At 46.9% G+C, this 22,620-nt stretch overlaps 1 protein-coding gene across 9 annotated transcripts in view; it reads left to right on the plus strand.

The window, feature by feature from the left end:
• Positions 1-22,620, plus strand: part of syne2b (spectrin repeat containing, nuclear envelope 2b) — a 141,173-nt gene that overhangs the window by 101,260 nt on the left and 17,293 nt on the right. For all 9 annotated transcript variants that reach the window (XR_009788971.1, XR_009788972.1, XM_061776600.1 and 6 more), the window contains 10 exons: positions 364-589; positions 2,321-2,518; positions 3,480-3,587; positions 4,547-4,729; positions 7,942-8,100; positions 8,517-8,683; positions 13,955-14,117; positions 17,993-18,180; positions 19,173-19,323; positions 20,913-21,095. Coding sequence is in view for 7 of the 9 variants with exons in the window: in XM_061776600.1 (XP_061632584.1) it covers positions 364-589; positions 2,321-2,518; positions 3,480-3,587; positions 4,547-4,729; positions 7,942-8,100; positions 8,517-8,683; positions 13,955-14,117; positions 17,993-18,180; positions 19,173-19,323; positions 20,913-21,095 (1,726 nt within the window). In the remaining 2 variants the exon portion in view is untranslated. The remainder of the gene's footprint in view (positions 1-363; positions 590-2,320; positions 2,519-3,479; positions 3,588-4,546; positions 4,730-7,941; positions 8,101-8,516; positions 8,684-13,954; positions 14,118-17,992; positions 18,181-19,172; positions 19,324-20,912; positions 21,096-22,620) is intronic.

Consider the following 22,620-nt stretch of genomic DNA (forward strand, 5'->3'; position numbering starts at 1 on the left):
AGCTTTGAAGGGTTTTCAAGTTCTCAAAGGTAAAAAAATGGTGTTTCTCTCGCGCTTTACAGTGGTGATAAAATTGTGCTCTTTCATGGTAAGCTTTGATGCTCTATAAATTTACATTTGTTCGAGGGGTAGATGAGAGGTGACTTAAAAAAAAAAAAGAGTGAGTCAGGCGCGAGCGGGATAATATGGCCCATAATGAGCAGATAGAGAAAACAAGACGCCTGCTGATGACAAAATCCCTTCAGGAAACATAAATGGTCAGTTCCAAAGTCAAACCAAGAGCTAAGCAAAGCACAGATCACGACACTCCCCCGGTGACAAGTGGCTGTCGCACATTCAAACGTTCAAACGTCTTCCCAACAGGAGCGACTTCATCCTGAAGCTGACGCAGCTGCGCGAGCAGTGGCGCGGCGCGGCCCAGGGGGCCGAGCGGCAGCGCTCCCTGGTGGAGGGCCCGGTCCAGCGGTGGCACCAGTACCGCCGCGGCCTCCGCAAGCTCCGGCGCTTCCTGGCCCACACGCAGAACCTCCTGCCGGGAGCCGGGCCCGGCGGCCTGCGGACCCTACGGCGATCTCTGGGACAGCTGCAGGTGCGCGCGCTTCACATTTACAATTCAATTGAAATGATTTTCTATCATGCCAGAACTTTACACATGGAGCAGGTCTAAGACCGCACTTTCACTCATGAAAAAAACAACTGAACCACATGAGGGTTAGCTACAATTAGCAACTCGTTCGTGTAGACAAAACACAGTGGTGCCTTGACTTACGAGTGCTCCAGCTTATGAGTTTTTCAAGTTAAAAGCTGTCACTTTTTTTGGGGGTGATTTTTGGCGAGCTTCAGATACACAGCCTCTCAAGTGATGTGAAGAAAAAAATCGGAGCAATGAAGGTAGCGTGATGCCCTGGCATGTGGGCAAGGAGAGTTACACACCTCAGTGAAGGTAATGTGATGCCCTGGCATGTGGGCAAGGAGAGCCCCAGTTGCCGCTCCAACACAAATACAAAAATGACCACACTCGTTACTGTACTTAAGTAGATTTTTCAGGTATCAGTACTTATATATATATATATGAAATATTTTTCTGGTGACTTTTTACTTTTACTCCATACTTTTAAACACAAATAGCTGTGCTTTCTTCTCCTTACATTTTAAAAATGAACACGTTACTATAAACATTCTAAGGTTAGCGATGACACGACATAAAAGACACGAAACTGGGTTGAAACCGAACCCGAACGCTGAAAAACTAGAAATACGCCTGTCAAGTGCATGTATTATAGATAGGAACAATAGGTCAATAGGACACGCCCCTTGAATCTGCGTTACTACAGCGGCACAAAGCTAGTGAGGGCAAAATGTCAGCCCATTCCATGTTGGTGGGCGGCGAGAAAACCAAAAGATGAATGTTTACATGGCACGGTGGACGACTGGGTAGAGCGTCGGCCTCACAGTTCTGAGGACCGGGGTTCAAATCCCGGCCCCGCCTGTGTGGAGTTTGCATGTTCTCCCCGTGCCTGCGTGGCTCTTCTCCGGGCACTCCGGTTTCCTCCCACGTCCCAAAAAAAAAACATGCATTAATTGGAGACTCTAAATTGCCCGTAGGTGCGACTGGTTGTTTGTTTGTATGCGCCCTGCGATTGGCTGGCAAGCAGTTCAGGGTGTAGCCCGCCTCTCGCCCGAAGATAGCTGGGATGGGCTCCTGTCTCGGCTCTTCCCTAGACAGTTTTTTGAGGGCATTTTACAACGCTCCCGGTTCAGGCAAGCGTCGGCAACACTCGGGCAACATCGGCGCATATCCGGAAGTGTTTCTTCTTCTTCGGTTTTGTGAGATCACGTGCGATCATGCGAGATATCTGCCTCGGAGGACTTGGCGGTGGAACAGAATCTTTATGTGTGTGGTGTTCTGTCTTGAAATGATCGGAGCACACCACACACAGAACGATCAAGACAGATTTTTTATCTTTCATTTGTGGAGTCTGTCACAGATACAAAAAATCCTTTTGTGTTAAGTAGGGTAGCGGCTTCGGTACTTGGACTTTGACCAGGGTTGTGCTTTGGACTTTGACTTGATTTGCGAACACGAGTGCTTTTGACTTCTCTGGCAGTCGTATCTTAGGTTTGAACGCAATTCAAGGCAAAAACAGCTCGTATCTCAAGAAACTCCTCAGTTGGGTCAGTCGTAGCTCAAGTCATAGACGAAGCGGGACGAGGCATTCGCAGCGTGACAAAAGTCAAAAATGGAAAAAGATCACAGCAAAGACAAACAAGTGCGTTTGCGTCTTCGATGACGCGGCTGTTTCGTCTTGTTGTTGTTCAGCACACGCAGCTGCTCTTCCGGCGCCATCAGAGCAGCTTCATCCACACGCTGGAGCTGGGCCGCCAGCTCTTCTCCGCAGCTGGCGAGCGGGACGCCCAGGACGCCATCCGGGCCGAGCTGGCGACGCTGCAGGACGACTGGGAGCGCCTGCGCGGCGCGCTGGCCCGCCGCCTGGACCTCACCCGGGCCGTCGTGGAGGTAACGTCGGCACGAACGTCAAAGTCGAGCTGTCGGGAAGGAAGCTGGACCTCACCTGAGCGTTTATCCTTCAAAAGATACTTTCGCTTGACTTTCTGCGTTGGATACGTTGGTGTGCCTTGAGATACGAGTTGAATTTGTTTCATACACGCACTCGTCTCTCAAAACCCTTTTTGTTGACTTTCTTTTGTCAAATTATTCCCTCTAAGAAACACAACTTTGCTCAATGCTCATCAATGACTCCCAGAAGTAGAAAGCTGACTTTATTCATTGGGTGTCACACTTGAATAGGGCACCCGTCTGACATGCGCGTACACGTGCATATTATTTCATCATTTTAAATTTCAGAGATTGAAACCATGTTGGCGGCACGGTGGCCAACTGGTTAGTGTCTGCCTCACAGTTCTGAGGAGCGGGGTTCGATCCCCGGCCCCACCTGTCCTGTGTGGAGTTTGCATGTTCTCCCCGTGCCTGCGTGGCTTTCCTGCGGGCCCTCCGCTTTCCTCCCACGTCCCAAAAACATGCGTGCTAGGTTCATTGACAACTCTAAATTGCCCGTAGGTGTGAATGTGAGTGGGAATGGTTGTTCGTTCGTATGTGCCCTGCGATTGGCTGGCAACCGGTTCAGGGTGTACCCCGCCTCCTGCCCGATGATAGCCGGGATAGGCTCCGGCACGCCCGCGATCCTAGCGAGGAGAAGCGGCTCAGAAACTGGATGGCCGGATGGATGAAACAAACCAAAATGTTAGTGGTCACTGCATGTGGCCTTGCCGTTCATTTGGAGTCATCGTCAAGGGAAATGAATCAATGGAATTGGCTCGTCGGTCACTTTTTGGTTGTGGTGTGATGACGACATGCATTTTGTTGAGTAGTTCAGCCAGCGCCAACAAATCCAATCGGTGTTTGATTATTTTCTGGATTGCTCGAAAAGTATTGTGTGGTTTCCCGCTCTTGCTTGTAGAACTGGGATCGCTGCGAGGCCGGACTGGAGGACAAAATGCTGCTGCTGAAGGACATGAAGACCAGGCTCAACCAGTCAATGCCAGAGTGCGGCACGCACGGCGACCAGGTGCGAGAACGAACAGCAAACATCCAGCCGCCTTGTGAAACGGGACTTGTCAGGTTTTTCTGTTGCATAAGGACGCTCGTTTGCCTCATTGGAGACTTGAAAAAACTCAATCAGAAACTTTTCACCATTTTTGTCTCCCAACCTTCCCTTATGCAACCTTGAAAGTCACACACACACACACACACACACGAGCCCTAATGAGCCTTTGAAGTAGCAACCTGGTCTGAGTTTGTATCTTTCCAATGAAGTTGGGACGTTGTGTTAAACATCAATCAAAACAGAATACAATCATTTGCAAATCATGTTCGACCTATATTTCATTGAATACACTACAAAGACAAGATATTTCACGTTTAAGCTGATCAACTTTATTGCTTTTAGCAAATAATCATGAACTTAGAATTTGATGGCTGCAACACGTTCCAAAAAAGCTGAGACAGGGTCACAGTGTTTCCCACTGTGTTACATCACCTTTTCTTTGAACATGTTGACATCTACAGTGTTAATTTCACATCGTCAAACTTTCAAACTTGGAAGTGTTGCGAAGGCCAGCCATAGTTGGAGGTTTTCCAAATGTGCAAGTAGCTTCTCTGTGTGCTATTTTCCCCATAGGCATGTCCGTGCAAAGTAAAAATGATAAATACTGATTACGTCACTTGAAAATCTCGCCCTGCTCAACGGAGACGGACGGGACAGCAAAAGCCAAGTTGAACTCGCGACTGCGGCCCGTCAAAGCCTTTATCCTCCTGCCGGCCTTCCCGCCGTACGCCTCGCCTCCCTGCCAACCCCCCCCCCCCCCCCCCCCCCCCCCTCCCCTCTGCCCGCTGCACGTAATCCCCTTTGGGGCGGGTTGTCCTAAACCCAGAGAAAAAGACCGGCGCTTTGTGCCTCTCTGCCAGACCGGCAGCAGCGGAGAGCAGAGGTCCTAACTGCGCCTGTACGTGTGCGATGGTATGCAGGAGAAGGAGGAGGACGGTCTGGAGGACGGTCTGGAGGACGCTCTGCGGGACTGGGCCCGCAGCCTGAGCCGGCTGAGCGCCATGAAGACGGACCTGAGTCAGTACGTGATGGCCGACGACGTCCTGGTTCTACACGAGCGCGTCCGACACCTTGACTGCCACTGGGAGGAGCTGTGCCTCAAGGTCAGCGCGACACAAAACACTTGGAAACACTTTGAAACACACGTCTGTTAGCTCCTCCTTTCAATACGTCTTCTTTGGGCTCCCGGGAAGTGACGTTATTTGCTTGCGTCCCACTTCTTGCCCAAGATGTCATATGAGGACTTTGGAGTTGAAGATTACTCTGCCTCCAAAGAAAATGGAAAAAAAGTCAAATCAAATGATTCAAAGATGGGATGGGATTTGAGTTGTTGCAAGAGCTCTGTTAGTTTTTCTTTTTTTGTTTGTTTTTCCACCTTTATTTCTTATTGGGTGTTTATTGTGCGTCGTGTGGACCCGTTGCAGCCGTGACATCGGTTGGAGGAGAATATCGGCGCTCGTTGTTTTGCGCCTAAATGGTCAGGGCCCGTCGCAGTGTTTGTTTTTGTTGAGCGAGCATCTTCGACGTGGAGCGAGGCGCGTCCCAGAGGAGATGCGGAGACACGTGAGAGTCGGCGCTTGGAAGAAAAGTCAAGCGAGAGAAATGAGGAAATTGAAGAATTCTTCCTTTCTGGCCAATGGACACATTTTCGGCTTTTGCTTGTTTGTTTGATGTGGCAAACGTGAGTGAGGAGGTCATGCGCGGTGTGATCGCAAGATTTCAATTCCGGCGTCCCTGGCATCGTCGAACCGGTCGGAGAAGTCTCATCTACTAACAGCTTCAAACCACCTTTGCAACAAGACGGAAGGAAACGGTGCCAACTTGAAAGGAGCTATGGTGCGTTTTGACTGGAGAAGATTTTGTTTGTTTTTTTAATGATTTTATGGTTCTGTAATGTTCTGTGTACAGCTGCGGCGCCTGTTGTGAAAGTGCTCTATAAAGATGCTGTGGTGCGACCGGAGGGGTCGGGCGGAAGAGGGCTGATGAGGAAGCGCTTCTTCACGTTCTCAGATGCTCGGTGTAGTCTCATTGCCGCATTCATTCAGAACGACCCCGCATTGTCCCATTCTGGTTCTCAAAAGACACTTTTCCACTGGTTCTGTCGAGGAGGAAGTTGTTTAGCGTGCGGGACAGTATTTGCATGGAAACCGCCGGGCGACCCTTTTGGAGCTTTTCCATCCATAGCGGGAGTCCGGTTCGTTGCCAGGATCTTCCGGGGTGAGATGTGGCCGAGAAAGTTTCTCCTGGACTTGACAATGTCCGCGGAGATCGTGGCGGTCGTCTGGCTTTCGTCAGCTCAACTTAGCTTGTGCCTTTTTTGCCCGATGGGAGGGGCAAGACGGGCTGGGAAAACACTTTGAACGTAGGCTTCAGCTTCAGTCGCAGGCCAGAATAACGTCTTAAGACTTTAATGGCTTTAGTACTTCTCGGCATCTGCCAGACAACTTTACAATTCTACAAGTGGAGGGGAGTGGGAGGGTTGCTGGACAGATGGTGCGAACACAGAGAGTGGCTGGGGGGGGGGGGGGACGCAATAATGAGCTTTGCTGTTGAGAGGAGAGGTCAGTGAAGCAGTTGCTAAAACTGACTTGCCTTTTTTTTTTTTTTTCCATTCTTACAAAGCAAGCACTCCAAAATATTGGGACACTGCTCTTAATCAACAATCATAGTAATATTATTAATGCGTTACACTCTTCAAGGAAATCAAAGCGCTTTTACACAGTGACAACTGGTGGTGGTAAGCTACTCATGTAGCCACAGGCAGTCTGACGGAAGCGTGGCTGCCATTCTGCGCCTACGGCCCCTCTGACCACCACCATTCATTCGATCAGTCAATGAACAACAGTTCGCATTGAGGGAAGTTGCTGTTGTAGTGGTTCACTGACTTTGGTAAATTTCTGACTTCTTTCACAATTTGAAATGTGGACTCGTCGGACCACAGAAGCCTTTTTCTTCAAAGACAACTGCGAGGGGAGTTGACATCTATAACGCAGTGAAGGAATTTTTCACGGCGAAAACGGTATCGTTGGAAAATTTGGTATCGGTGACTACAGACGGGGCTGCTGCTCTGATCGGCCGACATTCAGGATTCATCGCTCGCTCTGAAGGTGACACGCACTTCCTGAAGTTTCTCCATTACCGCTGCATCGTTCACCAGCTTTAAGTGACGGCAAAACAGCACAGAACTTTCCGGGTGCTTTTGGAGGCGCTGTCAGCTGAATACGGTGACCTGTTACTACACACACAAATCGGATGGCTCAGCAGGGGATGAATTTTGGTGCCTTCATGCATTCCAAAGGCGAAGACACCTTGCTGCCTGAGGATGCTGAGTGGACACGTGACCTCGCATTTTGGACAGAGAACATTACTGTCAAACTGAAGCTGCAAGGCAAAGGCGCAGCTGTTGCCGATAAGTTACTATCGCAAAGGCGTTTAAAGCTCAGGTGAACACATTCTCTGTGAATTTCCAGAGAAAAAAGTTCTGTACTTCTGTGCAGATGATGCTGGAAGACAATGCTTGTGTGTCTGAGACTTTTGACAAAGAGGCAGAAAAGTCCTGTTACATCATAGAAAGAGTTTGAGAACGGGTTTTGTGACGTTTGTCATCTTTGCGCCTTGTGTGTCGTTCATTTCCAACACTTTCATGAACGTGGACACAACATACATTGCTGGGCAAATAAGGGCAGTGTTCAGCGTGGATACTGCACGGGTGGAAATTGAAATTGTAACATTGCAAAATAATCTCAGGCTGCCGAAAGTCCAGTAGTGTGTGTTGTTGTTGTTGTTGTTTGGATCAAGCTGTCTCTGTGAATGTGCCTTTTCTGACATGGAAGTCATTCAAATGGACACCTGCAAGATTTACTCAGAGTTGCAGTGTCAAATTACAACCCACGGGCGCACAGCAAGCAACGAAACAGAGAAGTTCTCAGTGGCAACGCACAACTAAATTCCAATTTCCGATTTGGTTGTTCTGTAAACAAATTGTTAGTAGTGATGAAAATGCGACATCGTGATTTCGTACACAGAGATCTCGAGAAAAAGTGTTGAGCATTGATATTTATCTGATTCCTAAATCATTGTTCATAAATACTTTGAGAAGTCATTAACATGATCAATGAGAATGAAATGTGTTATTTCAGAAGTGTGAATCAAACTGGAAGCCCTTCGCATGAATCAGTATCAAGAAGTGGCTTTGGGTTTTCGGAAAGGTTGCTGACACCTGGATTAGGGTGTTCAGCATGTGCGTGCGTGCGTGCGTGGTCAGAGACGAGCCCAACGGTTGGGATTGACACTCGATTGTGTGCGGTGCGTTCAGGTGTCCCTTCGCAAGCAGGAAATCGGCGACCGGCTGAATGCGTGGATGATGTTCAAGGAGAAAAATGCCGAGCTGTGCGACTGGCTCACGCACATGGAGAACAAGATGGCCGACGAGTCCCACCTCAACATCGAGGAGATGGTGGAGAAGCTCAAGAAGGTAAAACGTCTGTCGTGTGGCCTTCAGGGACGTTTGGATGATTAACTGTTCAACGGGCGACTGCTGTTGGCGTGTGTGTGTGTGTGTGTGTGTGTCCCGGGTTTTGCGGGTTTTGTTCTGCGCCCCCTTCATTTGTTCATTCATTTGCTGGACTCTTTCACCTGCAGCACTTTTACCTTCATAACTTCTTTTGCATTTTTGGCTTGACAAGACTGCATTCTTCTTTTTATAGAATCGTTTTAGTTCTGACAAAACCACTTGCATCTATTGTTTGCCTTGATGATGCTAATTAGCTAACCAAGTCCTCCAGGTTAGCAACATCTCAGCGTCTGTAAAGCTGACCACGGTCTGTGAAGCCACGCGTGCTAAGCTAACAGGTTAGTCTGCACGATGCTAATGGTCTGCCTGGCGCTCAGGACTGCATGGAGGAGATGAACCTGTTCAGCGAGAACAAAAGTCACCTGAAGCAGCTGGGAGAGCAAATCATCGACGCCAGCAACAAGACCAAAGAGAGCGACGTCAACGACACCCTCTACCACGTCAACGACCGATGGCAGCACCTGTTCCACCACATCGAGGCCAGGTACGAGCGCGGCGGAACGAGCCGCCCCCTTCTCCTTCTTCGCCGGAGTGCGGCGGGCACGTCGCAAACGAAACCGCAGCGGTGGCACGCTCGAGTCACGTCACGTGACTTGCATACATCACATTTAATTGTGTGTTGCAGTTGGAGGCGCTTGGCTGGGTTCTGTGGGAAAGTCAATAGAGGCTTCCGCTTCTAGTGGCGCTTTCAACAATAGCAACGGCTGATGAGTACATTTTATTTAAACAGCTTCACATACTTCAATTGTTTCTTTTTTCCTGGCTAAAGTTAAAATAACTGTCAGCTGCTTTCCAGCATTTTGACGGATCTCTCAAGAGCCACTGAACCTACAAAAACAGAGTAGACTCTCGTCTTTCTTGCTTTTTCCGTTTGTCAGTAATCAGCAGCAGACGATGGGTTGGTTGGACCAAAAACACCCCAAAACAAGCTTTTTGTAAAAAGAAACGTGAAGAAGAGTGACTGACTTTTCTTGTGACGCCTTAAACCATAAAACAACAACAAAAGACTGAGGATGGGATTTTGATGGCAAAATAATCCTTTTTATTTGTATTTACGCGGTGAGCGACGCTGACTCAGCCAGCGCATGGCTCGAGTTGAACGTCAGCGACTTTTGTGCATAACGTCGGCCATTCGCTGCAACTGCATCCTCATTTCTCACCATCACGACATCCACTTTCTACGAGCTACCGCGACACATCGTCTGTTTATTGCATGCATGCGTACATACATACATTCTTACATTATACGTACTCTGTTTGCATGTGAGCTGCCAAAACTTGTCCGACCTCGAACGTGTTGGCATCGTAATCGAAGTGACAAGCCCACATTCAGCGCCTAATCTTTTGTCTTCATCTCAAAAGCTGTGCTGCCACCTACTGGGATCTCTTCATCATTACACGGGTCATATATGAGGGGCCGTTAGGGGCGTTATTCAGGATTAGCTCTCACACTTACTATTCAAATGCTTTCACACACAAACTATCATAAGGCTATCATAAACACAACTCAAACACTCTCATGCGCACAAGTCTTGCTCTTATAAAGACAACTCAAACACTGTCATCAACACTACTCAAACACTTATACGCACACGTCTTGCTCTCATAAAGACTACTCAAACACTCTTGTTAACACTACTCAAACACTCTCATATGCACGAGTCTTGCTCTCATTAACACTACTCAAACACTCTCATACACATGAGTCTTGCTCTCATAGGCTACTCAAATACTCACATTAACACTACTCAAACACACATACGCACGAGACTCAAATGCGTTCACACGAGCACGTCAATTATATTCTCGCACACGTCACTGGCATTCACGAGTTCATGTCAATTATGCTCACGCGAATAGTGCAAATCTTTTATTAGGTAGTTCAATTCAGAAAGTGAAATTATAGAGATGCACTGCACACAGTCAGAGTGAAGTATTTCATATTTAAAATATGTATTATTTTGATGATTATAGCACATAGCAAATAAAATTGCCCATATTGAGAAACTAAAAGACAGTGTCCTTCCATCACAGTCAGGTTGCGTCTCGGTAAAGTGAGGCAGAGTTGTGCCAGCTCACCCAAAACATCTCCCGGAGCAGTGACAGTAACCTTGGACTTTGAAGCGCTCGGACTTTTCGTAGCAGAGCTTTGCCACTGGATCTCTGTTATCGGTGAATTCTTGAAGCGCAGCGTAGTTCCTCAGAACAGCATTGACAGCTCGGTGCCGTGACAGCCATCGCGCTTGGTTCAGAGGCCTGCATGACAGTCTCTCTTCTTCATCAAGAATCTTTGCTAGGTTCTCCATCTTGCCCTTCTTCACAGTGGACCGAGAGAAAGTGGAATCCGCAGTTCTAAGAAGAGTTTCCACATCTCGCATCAAAGGTCCATTTTTCCAGGCATCATCAATGCCCAAGTCCTCTCTACGAGCCACACAATGTTGTTCAGTTAGGTGCGGTATTCGGCGCTTTAACAAAGCCGCAACTCCGTTGCATTACTGAGGCACCGTCGGAGGTCAGCATCGCCATTCCCTGCATGTCCCGTCCGTCCATGTTTGGAGTCCAACTGAGTTATTGTCTGCGCAATATCCTGAGCAGTGCAAGCTGCCAGTTGGACGATGCCACCAAACACCCTTTTCTGGTTAACATCATTTTCCTCCCTGTATGTAATATTTTGTGTACCGATATGTCTGTGCTCTCATCTACTATCAGGGCATGCCAGGGTGCATTTTTCACACTGCAGCACATCATCTCATTCTGCACTATTTCATTGATTGAGTACACAAATTCAAAGGCGTAGTTTTGACTTGGCCAGCTTTCTGGTATACTTACATGCTTTGCCATGTGCTCGTTGACAGCACTGATGCATTCATTTTGATAGCAAGTCAAATATTGTCAAGGAGAAGTTGAACTTGCTCGGGGTCCGATTTTGCTTTGTGCGACAGCTCGTTCTCTTTTGTAATGTTCCGATCCCCCGTCCCATCTCGAGTCTTCGTACAATTCCAACAGCGTTCAAATGACATTTCTGATAAGGGGTTAGCGTTTGCGTCTCTTAACTCCGCCGTTGTTAGCTCGCTAACCTGCACGGCACGTACGGCGCATATGCAAGCATTGTCAATGCTGTGATTGGCTGTGTAGCGTAAGTGAACCGTATCGTATCATTGGCTGGGCACATGTCGCTCACTGAGTTACATTGAAAAAATAGTACAGAAAACAATATTATTGGTCTAATTAATTAGATTACATCAGGCGTAAAATCAGACATTATTTAATACCTTTCTGTTGAATTTTATTTTTTTTAGATTTTCTTGTGCGCTGAGTCTGTGCTAACAGTGCGGGATTGCGCAGGTGCGCAGCTTCGAGGGAACATTGATGCGAGGTTAATTGGAGACTCTAAATTGCCCGTAGGTGCGAATGTGAGTGCGGATGGATGTTTGTTTGTATGTGCCCTGCGATTAATCCTGAATAATGTCCCTAACGGCCCCTCATAGTCATAAAGCTGATATTCACAAATGGGCCTGGACCCTCCTCTACGTACACCCTTTATTAAACGTACTTGACATCCATAGATGTCGATTACAATGAACGTTCGGAATCCAGATGACCAATAGAAACGTCCATGCGGTCAAGGATAATATAAACAAACAACGAAACAATTCAAGACAAGCGAATTCAGAGATTTGTTTCCAAATACATTTTTCGTGTTTGAAGATAATTGCTGAAAACATGCAAATACCAAGTACCCAATTGTGGAGGTTAGTTTGAAACAGTTTTTCACCATTTCAGCCATGGCTAACTTATGTGACGCTTGTTTTTGCCGATTTTATGGCAGGTATTACGGACAAACCAGAAACTGAATCATAATCAATTTGAAAGAACGTCCTGTTTTTCAATGAATGGATGGAAATCAAACAATGTTTTTTGTCCAATTCATCCATAAATCCCAAAAATAATTGACACATTATGATTCAAATAATGGTTGGTTACAGCCCTAGATAAATAATAGATAGAAATATGTCAAAACAGCATTCAAGGGTCCCACATGGAGCCGTCCGAACTCTTCCCAAATGCATTGTGGGATTTGCTGAAAGGGTTAAAAGCTAATTGAAGCTTCGCGGATAAATGTTAGCTAGCAGAGTTTCCACAAGCTGCTTACAATCATCATGATATCAAATATAAAACTCTAATCATAGCTCTACTTGCATCTTCCATAGAAGCCATTTCAAAAGAAGAAACTCACTCAAATGTCACATTTGAATATTTGATTGAATATTATTCTTGTTGTAATGCAAGCTCGTATGTTCTTTGTTTTCTGCGCAGTCGGTAGGATTAGATGCACTAACGCTCGCCTTTTGTCCCCCCAAAAAGCAAACAAAGGCCGCTGCCGTCCGTCCGGCCGGCAGCTACTGATTTTTGACGCGCTGAAATGTTGAAAGCCTACCCCCCTTGGCCCCCACACCACGGGGGGCTTTTCACGACCTCGCCGTGTGTGCAGCTTGTAATGAACGCAAAAGTGGCAGATGGAAGTTTCCTGCCCGCTCACAATGTTCCGCTTTTGAGTCCTGCCACAGTAACGAGTGGCACAACGGCCCCCGATGCAGAGCCTCTCGCTCGCCCGCCGGCTCGCTCATTTTCTCTTTGGCGTCTCGTTGGATTCTACGTCGGCTGACTCGGGTCAGTCGCTAATCATCGCGTCGTGTTCGTCTCTTCGGTCGATCGTGTCTATCACAAATGTTGTCTTCTGCCTTCTTGTCACCAACGCAAACTTTGGCGCTCTCCAGTGGAAACATTTTTTGTTGGTTTCGGGCTGAAAAACAATCACAGAAAATATTCATCCATCCATCCATTTTATGTATCGCTTTACCCTCACAAGGGTCGTGGGTGTGCTAGAGCCTATCCCAGCAACCTTCGGGCGAGAGGCGGGCTACACCCTGAAATGGTCGCCAGCCAATCGCAGGGTACATACAAAAAAAAAACCCATTCGTGCACACAGTCACACCTACGGGCAATTTAGAGTCTTCAATCGACCTAGCGTGCATGTTTTTGGGATGTGGGAGGAAACCAGCGTGCCCGGTGAAAACCCACGCGGGCACAGGGAGAACATGCAAACTCCACACAGGCGGGGCCGGGATTTGAACCCCGGTCCTCAGAACGGTGAGGCAGATGTGCTAACCAGTCGTCCCCCGTGCCGCCACAGAAAATATTATTATTCCAAATATTTTTTTTTTTTTAATTTAAAATCACAATATTTTGGAGCTACTGTTGTCCCTCACTATATCGTGGTTCACTTTTTTGCAGCTTCACTGCATGACAGATTTATTTGATCATTCTTGTGTCGCAGATTATTGTCTGTTTTTCAGTAATTATTTTTCCACACGGACTGTTAGTGCTGACTTACGTGGAAATAAGCGCCAGCCAGTTTGGGATTATTTCCCATTTAATAAACAGTGCGACAAGTGTATCAAATCCTGAGTAGCAGCCAATGTCAGAATGTCATCTAAGTGAGAAGTGCTCATTTAAATCTTCGTCTGTGCGCCCTCTGGTGGACAAACTGAGCAACAACAGCTACTTTAATTGACAAATTGCAGTTCGTGAGTTTTCGATCCCCCACAGGCCAGATTAGAGCCGCTGACGGGCCGTATACTTGATGGGGCTGGTTTAAAAGGACACTGGCGACCGAGCGGGAGCGCCGAACATTCCGTCCCGCGAAAAGTAAGGAATGCGGAATCTGACGCCTTTGTGTGTTTGTGCCTCGGAGGGTGCGGAAGCTGAAGGAGACGCTGGCAACGGTGCAGCAGCTGGACAACGACATGAACGAGCTGCGCACGTGGTTGGCACGCGTGGAGGCCCAACTGGCCCAGCCGCCCGTCTACCACGTCTGCCACGCCGACGACATTCACCACAAGCTGGAGCGGCAGCAGGTCGGTCGCACGCTAACGATCACTAGCGATCGCTCATTCATTCTCTCCACTTCTGATTATTTTTTTTTTTTTTGTAATCAGTTTATTTGAAATGCCATAAAACACATGAAATACACATGGTTAAAAAAGCCTGAATTAGCCAGAAGGCTAGTTTTCGTCTGTAGTCCCCTGGCCACGATGTAAAAAAGCAGTCAAATACATCTACAAGACAATATCATACAGGATACATCATCAAAGACTTACTATACTATTAAGAGAGAATAAAACCACAAATCATTTGATCATAACAAAAAAAAAAAAACCCATCATAACATACTTGTCTTTTAGTGTTGGCAGCTATAGGTGTTAACTAGCCACATTTTGCGTTTTTTTGTGAAGGCCTTGTCTTGTATGTTGTAAGCAGTTGAACCTCCTTCCACTCACCACTCACTTCGTGAAAGTGCTCCTGCGCAGAGGAATGAGACGGTCGCCTCGAGTGACACGCTCGGAGCCGTTTCTTTGGCTGATGAACTCAGCCAGAGTTAGCTGGGGCCAAATCGTGCAGTACTTTATACATCAAATTGAAATCTGCAAATATGTGAAGACTGTCCCAGTTTAAAAGACTGTATTTTTTTCAAATTGCACAGTGATGATAGTGCCTTGGTTTTTCACTTTAATGACTTGTTTGTACAAAACTTCCAATGGTTTTTTGCATTCTGACCAGCCTGGGACCAACTGGTTATGCAATAGTTAAAGTGACTAAGAATCATTGAATGCAAGTACATTTTTTGCGGCTTCAGTTGACATTTCATTTCGAATTGCACGAAAATTTGCGAGGTTTAATTTAATATTTTTACACAATTTGTCAATATGGGCTTTAAAGGAAAGCTGTGAATCTATTATTAACCCAAGATATTTGTATTGGCTGACAATTTGCATTTTTTTCTCCATTAACAAGTATGTCGGTGTCAGGTGATACTCTATTTGTTTTAGTGAAATACATGCCTACAGTTTTAGAAACGTTTAGCTGTAGACAGCACTCCTGCAACCAAGTTGTGACACAGGACATTGTATTAGTGAGTTTAGCAGCAACTGTATCTTTGGAGCGACCATGAACAAAGAAAACTGTGTCGTCTGCATACATTACGCACTCTGCTTCAGAACAAACAGTGGGCAAATCGTTGATATAAAGACTAAATAAAAGGGGGCCTAATATTGATCCCTGAGGGACTCCAGAGGTTAGCCTAAGAGACTGATCTGCAGTTGTTAACTGATACAGATTGTGTTCGATCCTGCAGATATGATTCAATCCAGCTCACAGCTTTGCGAGAGAAGTTAAATTTTGAGAGCTTGGTAAGAAGAACAGAGTGATTTACTGTATCGAAAGCTTTCCTGAGGTCCAAGAACACCGCCCCTACAACTCCACCCTTGTCGAGAGAAGATTTTATTTTCTCAATGAGGAGGCATGTAGCCATTTCAGTGGAATGCTTGGATCTGAAACCAAACTGCATAGCGTGGAGAGAGGGGAAGCTGCTGTTTAAATAATGGACAATCTGCTCTGACACCCATTTTTCTGCAACTTTGGAAATGGCCGGAAGAATGCTTATAGGTCGGTAGTTATTCAGAGAAGTTGAGTCACCGGATTTAAAGACAGGGGTAACAATAGCAGATTTCCAGGCCTTTGGAAAGTGACCAGATGAAATTGAAAGATGAATGATTGAGGCAATAGGAGGAGCAAGAGTTGAACCTCGATCTTTGAGCATGTTCGTGTCCATTCCAAAAACATCCTTTGCCTTAGATGGTTTGAGTGAATGAATTCAATCGATAACTTTGGTCTCAGTAATATTTGTCATAGTAAAGAACTGCGTTGCAGACAATGCAGGGCATTCCTTCCTTCATTCCTCCATTGTCGACACGTGTCAATGGCCGACGCGTCGCAACTTTACGTTCCCCAATCCGTTATATGCGGAATGTCACGTGACCAAGGCGGAGCACGGAATCGCGGACTTCCTGTGTATGTCTGTCTAACATAACTTTAAACGGTGACAGGATTATTTGAAGTCGAACTTGGGTGGTGTCTTCGCACAAAGTTAAATACATGTATATCTTTTTTTGTTTTTGTTTTTTCATACAAATATGATATCATGCATGTAAACAGGAACGAAGCCCGAACACCGTCTGTTGTCATCTTCGGTGGCTCTTCGGTGGCGTTATGTTAAAAAAAAAAAAAAAAAAAAAAGACATTGTAGATGTTTTCTCCCGAACGAGGCGGAAGTGCTTTGACCTGATTTGCCGAATGCGCATATACCGGATTCAATATTTATTCAAATCCTCTGAATCAGTTTTATGTCCTGGCCGGTGGGGAGGGGGGGGGGCGCTTTGGCTGAAATTGGTAAGAAATATTTAAGTTTAGATTCACTTAACATTTTAATTGTTTATACATTTTTACTCGATATGAACAAATAAGTTATTCTCATGCAAATGTTTCACTCAATATCGAATCGAAAACCAACCTAAATAATCGAAAAGGAATTGAATCGTGAGGTCCTCAACGAGACTCGGCCCCAATGGCAACGAAGATAACATTAAATGCTGAACTAAAGAACATTTCTTGACTGTTTTTAATTGAGAGATTACAAATCTGAATGAAAAAACCTGAGTGCTGAGCTAGCAACTCTTGTGAAAATGATTTTAGGTTTCCAGATGTCACAGGAAAAATGTGAAGCCTCCAGTAGACGAAAGACAGGACGAGCACTTTGAGAAAAAGGACCTCCGATTTTCCGGAAACTGGCATGCAAGCTGACAGTTGGAATAGCAGCAGGTTGGCGGCAACTATTATTTTTCTCGAGTGAGGTCAAATACGGAAATGTGAATAGGCAGTTATCTTCTGCCTTATGCGACTGGCGCCCCCTCCCCAGATGCAGTCTCTCACAGCTAAGCGTCAGGAACAAGGTGACCTTTTTTATCCTCACAGGAGAGCCCGATTGACATGATGTCATCGTTAACAGAATGGAAGAGAAACATTTGTAGAGCAAAGAAATATTTTTCAAACAGTAGAAGTTCATCACGAGGCAAACGGCAAATATTCGGTCACAGATGCTTCGAAATGAATGATCTAATAATCTAATCTGCCGCGATCGTCTGCTCGGGATTTTGGACCGGAACCACGGTGGAAGCTGCGGAAGGGGGGCGGAGCCATGTGACAGACTGGAAAGCAGAAAATATACAAAAATAAAAACATTGAAAAAAACTCGGCTGCTTGGGCCCGTCCATTAGCGGGTGACGGACGGCTCGCGCGATTATCGCTTGGATCAGCTCTTGAAGCCTTTAGCTGTTGCCGTGGCAACCAGCGGGAGGGCCACACTTTGCTGGCAGGAGGCAGGAGGGGGTGCAACGAGGGGGTGCAACGACGGCTGCATTGTGTTTGAGTGGATCAGCTCTATCTTTGTCTGTCTAGCCATTCAACCATCTCTCTCTCACACGTCTACCTGCCCGCTGACCACAAAAAAGCAGACTTGCATTGTTGGAGGAAATCTTTACATTATTTTAGGGAGGTTTTTATTTATTTTGTACAATTTTCTTGGACTGTGAAGTTCAGGTTTTGTACATGGGTTGGGGGGCTGGGCAAAGTACGACCTGCAAACCACATATGCCACACATAAATGGATTTATTCATTTATTTTTTGTTCATGCATCTTATTAAACAGGTTAATTGATTTAATTTCTTTTTGATAGTAAAACGACAATACCTTAAATAAATATTTTGACATTTCTATTTCCAGTATGTGATTGAGCTCATCATGTCTCAAGTCTTGAGTCTTTACAGTGACTAGAGCAGAATCGAGTCCTCCTCTGTGGCGCACGGTAACGACGCTAACGCTCCCTTTGACGTCCAGGAGGTGCAGCGCGACATCGACGACCACGCGGCAACGGTGGCTTCGGTGGCGAGGTCGTGCGACGTCCTACTGCGCGACGCCGACGCCTGCGGCGGCGAGTCGGAACGCGATGCCATCCTGCAGGCCGCTAGCAGTCTGGACCGACGCTGGAGGAACATCTGCGCCATGGCCCTGGAGAGGAGGATGAGGTCAGCTCAGTTCCCGGGACGAGGGTCTGCCAGCCATAGCTCGGGGCGCCACGAAACAATTTGTGATCAATGATTTTTCAATGGACAAATGGGCATCGTGGGAAATGTTCATTGTGCCTACCTCCCAGCGAGCTCCTTTCTTGTCGTACGCCAAACAATGTCAAAATCATTCCGCTCATTGCGTCTGTTTCTTAGCGGGAATTAAAAGCCGATCGTCGTTTTTTTTATAAAATAGTCGTTAGCGCGATCGGAAAAGTGGCTAAATATAGCCGACCCGTGTTGTTAGTGTAAGCTGCGCACATCAGCCAGCAACAATGGATAAATATTGAGTTTAATATATTTGGTTAGGTTCCTTTCTATGAAACAGGTTTTGAATATTTAGGTTGAACCATTCATAAGGCCTATGGCATTTAGGGTCGCACGTTGTAGTTAGGGGTTCATCTAGAGATGGAACAATTAATCGACAGCCAAGCGATTATCAAATTAATTGACAACTATTTTGAGAATCGATTGTTTAGAGACCTTGTTTAACTTAGAATTGTCCAAGTATTCCTACATGAAAGCAAAATGATTATTGTTGTGTTTTTTTCAAAATAAGACAATTGCAAACATCTGCTTTACTTTATAAAATAATCATCCACATTTTTGCCAATTTTCTAACGGATTTTACGGACCAAACCGAATCATAATCAATTCATGTCTATTTGAAATAACTGATACATCAAAAGAATAAGCGACAGATGAATCGATTTTTAAAATAATGGTTAATAGCACCCCTAGTTTGATTAGGGTTAGGATTATGACGTGGTCCTTGGAAATGTTTGTGAAGCCCTATTCTGAAACACTCAACGTCCTTCTGCATCCCCCCCGAGTCGCTCCTAATAACAAAAGACGTTATTAGGAGAGCCGACACGGCTCGGATGGTCTGCGTAGGTCAATGAGGAGTCGCTAGCCAAAGTGGAAGCCCGTTGAGTATTTTGAGATGATTTCAGGATCGAGGAGACGTGGCGTCTGTGGTGCAAGTTCCTGGACGACTTGGCTCGCTTCGAGGACTGGCTGAAGGTGGCCGAGCTGACGGCGGCCAATCCCGACTCTGCCGACGTCCTCTACACCAGTGCCAAGGAGGAGCTCAAGAAATTTGAGGTGAACTTCTGAACGCCGTTGTTGTCATTTGTGGACCTTCTATGATCGCGATAAACTGTTTGTGGAAGTAAAGATGTTTCTTGGTTGTGGTTTGTTGGGCACCAGAATTGGTTTGCTGTGTTTACACCTGAACAAATTAACCACGGCAAGGGGGAACCAATTAAGAGTTCCATCAAAACAACTTGAGCCTGGTACACGCAACAATTTTTCACATCTTAAGAAAGACCCCACACGTGACAATCAAAAGTGGTGTCACTGCTCCTCTAGTGTGTGGTGAACTACAGATTTACAACAGCAGTGCCATCCAATCACAAGTCACCTGGCATAGTACCAAGACTGATCTGTGAGAGGCAGCATGGTGCTACAGGGCATCCGGACGAGCTGAATTTACAAAGAAGAAGAAAAGGTAGTGGTGGGTGTGGAAGAAGAAGAAGAAGGCTCCCCTTTTATTGTCATGAACATGCATGCACGCACACAAAATGTGTTCTCTGCATTTTACCCATCACAGTGAACACATACACATGTTAGTGGAACACACTGGAGCAGGGGGCAGCTGAAGCACCCAGGGAGTATTTCAGGGTATCAGTGTCTTGCTCAAGGACGCCACAGCCGTTATTCCGAGGGATGTTGGCAGATGGTCCAGTCGGGGTCTTGAACCTAGTTCCCCCACGGTGGCAGGTGAAGATCTTAACCATTGGGCCACGCTAGTTTGTCGCAGCAGCAGTACAAGCCGATGTAGAACAAGAACATCGCTTAGGTACGATTGTCGGCTCGACTGTTTTCCAAGCAGATTGGGGAGGGTTCAAAAGACTTTGAACAGCAACGTGGCAAGATTTCTCCAAAATGACAGTCAGTCAATATGCAAAGTCTGGTTGGAACAGGCACTTCAACCTGATTAGCACGCACAAAGAAGTTTGAAAAGATTTTTTGTGTAGGAAAAATACATTGCCTTTTGGGGTGAACATTTTTGTGTGATATCACCTAGAGAAGTTCTGGTTAAAAAACCCCCAAAACAAAACACCTTGAGTAGAACGTGATGATTTCTCAATGTCTCTTTGACACCTTCGTTTCATCGGCTACCCGGGGAAGCCCTTCTCTGATTGGCTGACAAGTTTCAGTTAAAAACTATCCACCAATAAGCTCGTACAGACCGAAATTACGATGCGTTTTCCAAGTAGACGTGTTAAAATTAGCGTGACCTTTCAAACGACGTCACTTGCCCAAAAAACCCAGCTTAATAACGCAAACGACACATTATTCCTGAGCAGAACAGTAGAATAGGTCGTGCACTTCAGTCATCAATCCTGAATTTCTTTCTTCTGGAGGATTTTTGAGGTGCTCATTCCATGATTATTTGGAGAAAATTCCACAAAGATGGTGGCCACGTTCACCTCACACCTCAGGATAATCACTGGGGATCATCCTTGGAGATATCCGACATCGGGGCCTATGCTGACCTTGATCAAAAGAGAGGAGTGGGGCTGAAAACCGAAGCCTGCGTACCTGGCTTCGAGGGGGCCGGTATGAAAGCAAACCGACCGAAACACAGCGTCCGCCTGACGTCCCGGCCGTTTTGCTGTTTCCGTCAGGCCTTCCAGCGCCAGGTGCACGAGCGTTTGACCCAGATGGAGCTGGTCAACAAGCAGTACCGCCGGCTGGCCCGCGAGAACCGGACAGACGCCGCCGGCGACCTCCGCCTGAGGGTCGACCGGGGCAACCGGCGATGGGATGGCCTCCGGAGACGAGTGGCCGCCGTTCTGCGACGACTCAAGGTGAGGAGTTTTACGCGAAACATTCGCACTACATGTATCCAGACGCCAACGTGAGGCAGCGACGCCCTCATGTGTTTTTGTTGTTGTTTTGTATTGACGGGTGTGGCTGGTGAATGATCGGTTTTGCCGTGTTGCTTAACGGCCAGTCATTTGCAAACAGCTCGTCAGTGTCCATTTTCCCAAAGGTGTGAGACAATCCTTTGGGGAAGAGACTCAGATGTTAAGAATTCGTTGTAAGCAGACGAGTCTTCTGTCTTTTTCTTTTCTGTCCTTCACACCTCTTCAACCTTCTTCTTCTTTTCCTTTCGGCTTGTCCCGTTAGGGGTCGCCACAGCGTGTCATCCTTTTCCATGTAAGCCTATCTCCTGCATCCTCCTCTCGAACACCAACTGCCATCATGTCTTCCCTCACGACATCCATCAACCTTCTCTTTGGTCTTCCTCTAGCTCTCTTGCCTGGCAGCACCATCCTCATCATCCTTCTACCAATATACTCACTCTCTCTCCTCTGGACGTGTCCAAACCATCCAAGTCTGTTCGTTATGGACAATGCGTTATGAGCTTATGTTCAAGCATAAGGTTTGTCCACGTGTGCACTTGGCACCAGGACACCCTATGTCGCAGTTCGGTGATCGACTTTGTGGTCGTGTCATCGGACTTGCGGCCGTCTTGGACACTCGGGTGAAGAGGGGGGGAGCTGTCAACTGATCACCAACTGGTGGTGAGTTGTCTCGAATGGTGGGGGAAGATTCCGGTCCGACGTGGTAGGCCCAGACGTATTGTGAGGGTTTGCTGGGAATGTCTGGAAGAATCTCCTGTCAGAAGCAGTTTCAACTCCCACCTCCGACAGAACTTTGCTCATGTTCCGGGGGACATGGAGTCCGAGTGGACCATGTTCCGCGCCTCCATTGGTGAGGCGGCCGACCGGAGCTGTGGCCGTAAGGTGGTCAGTGCCTGTCGTGGCGGGAATCCCCGAACCCGTTGGTGGAAACCAACAGTGAGGGATGCTGTCAAGCTGAAGACGGAGTCCTATCCTTTTTGGCCTGTGGGACTCCAGAGGCAGCTGATGGGTACCGGCTGGCCAAGCGGAATGCAGCTTTGGTGGTCGCTGAAGCAAAAACTTGGGTATGGGAGGAGTTCGGTGAGGCCATGGAGAAAGACTTCCGTACGGCTTCGAGGAAATTCTGGTCTACATCCGGCGTCTCAGGAGGGGGAAACAGTGCACCATCAACACTGTGTATAGTGGGGATGGGGCACTGATGACCTCGACTCGGGACGTTATGAGTCGGTGGCGAGAATACTTCAAAGACCTCCTCAATTCCACCGACACGCCTTCCCATGAGGAAGCAGAGTCTGGGTTCTCTGAGGTGGGCTCTCCTATCTCTGGGGTTGCTCCTTGGTTGCAAGGCCCCGGGGGTGGATGAGATTCGCCCCGGAGTTCCTAAAGGCTCTGAATGTTGTGGGGCTGTCCTGGTTGACACGCCTCTGCAACATCGCATGGATATCGGGGACAGCGCCTCTGGATT

The sequence above is a fragment of the Phyllopteryx taeniolatus genome, chromosome 6 (assembly GCF_024500385.1).
Source record: "Phyllopteryx taeniolatus isolate TA_2022b chromosome 6, UOR_Ptae_1.2, whole genome shotgun sequence".
Classification (NCBI taxonomy): Eukaryota; Metazoa; Chordata; class Actinopteri; order Syngnathiformes; family Syngnathidae; genus Phyllopteryx; species Phyllopteryx taeniolatus.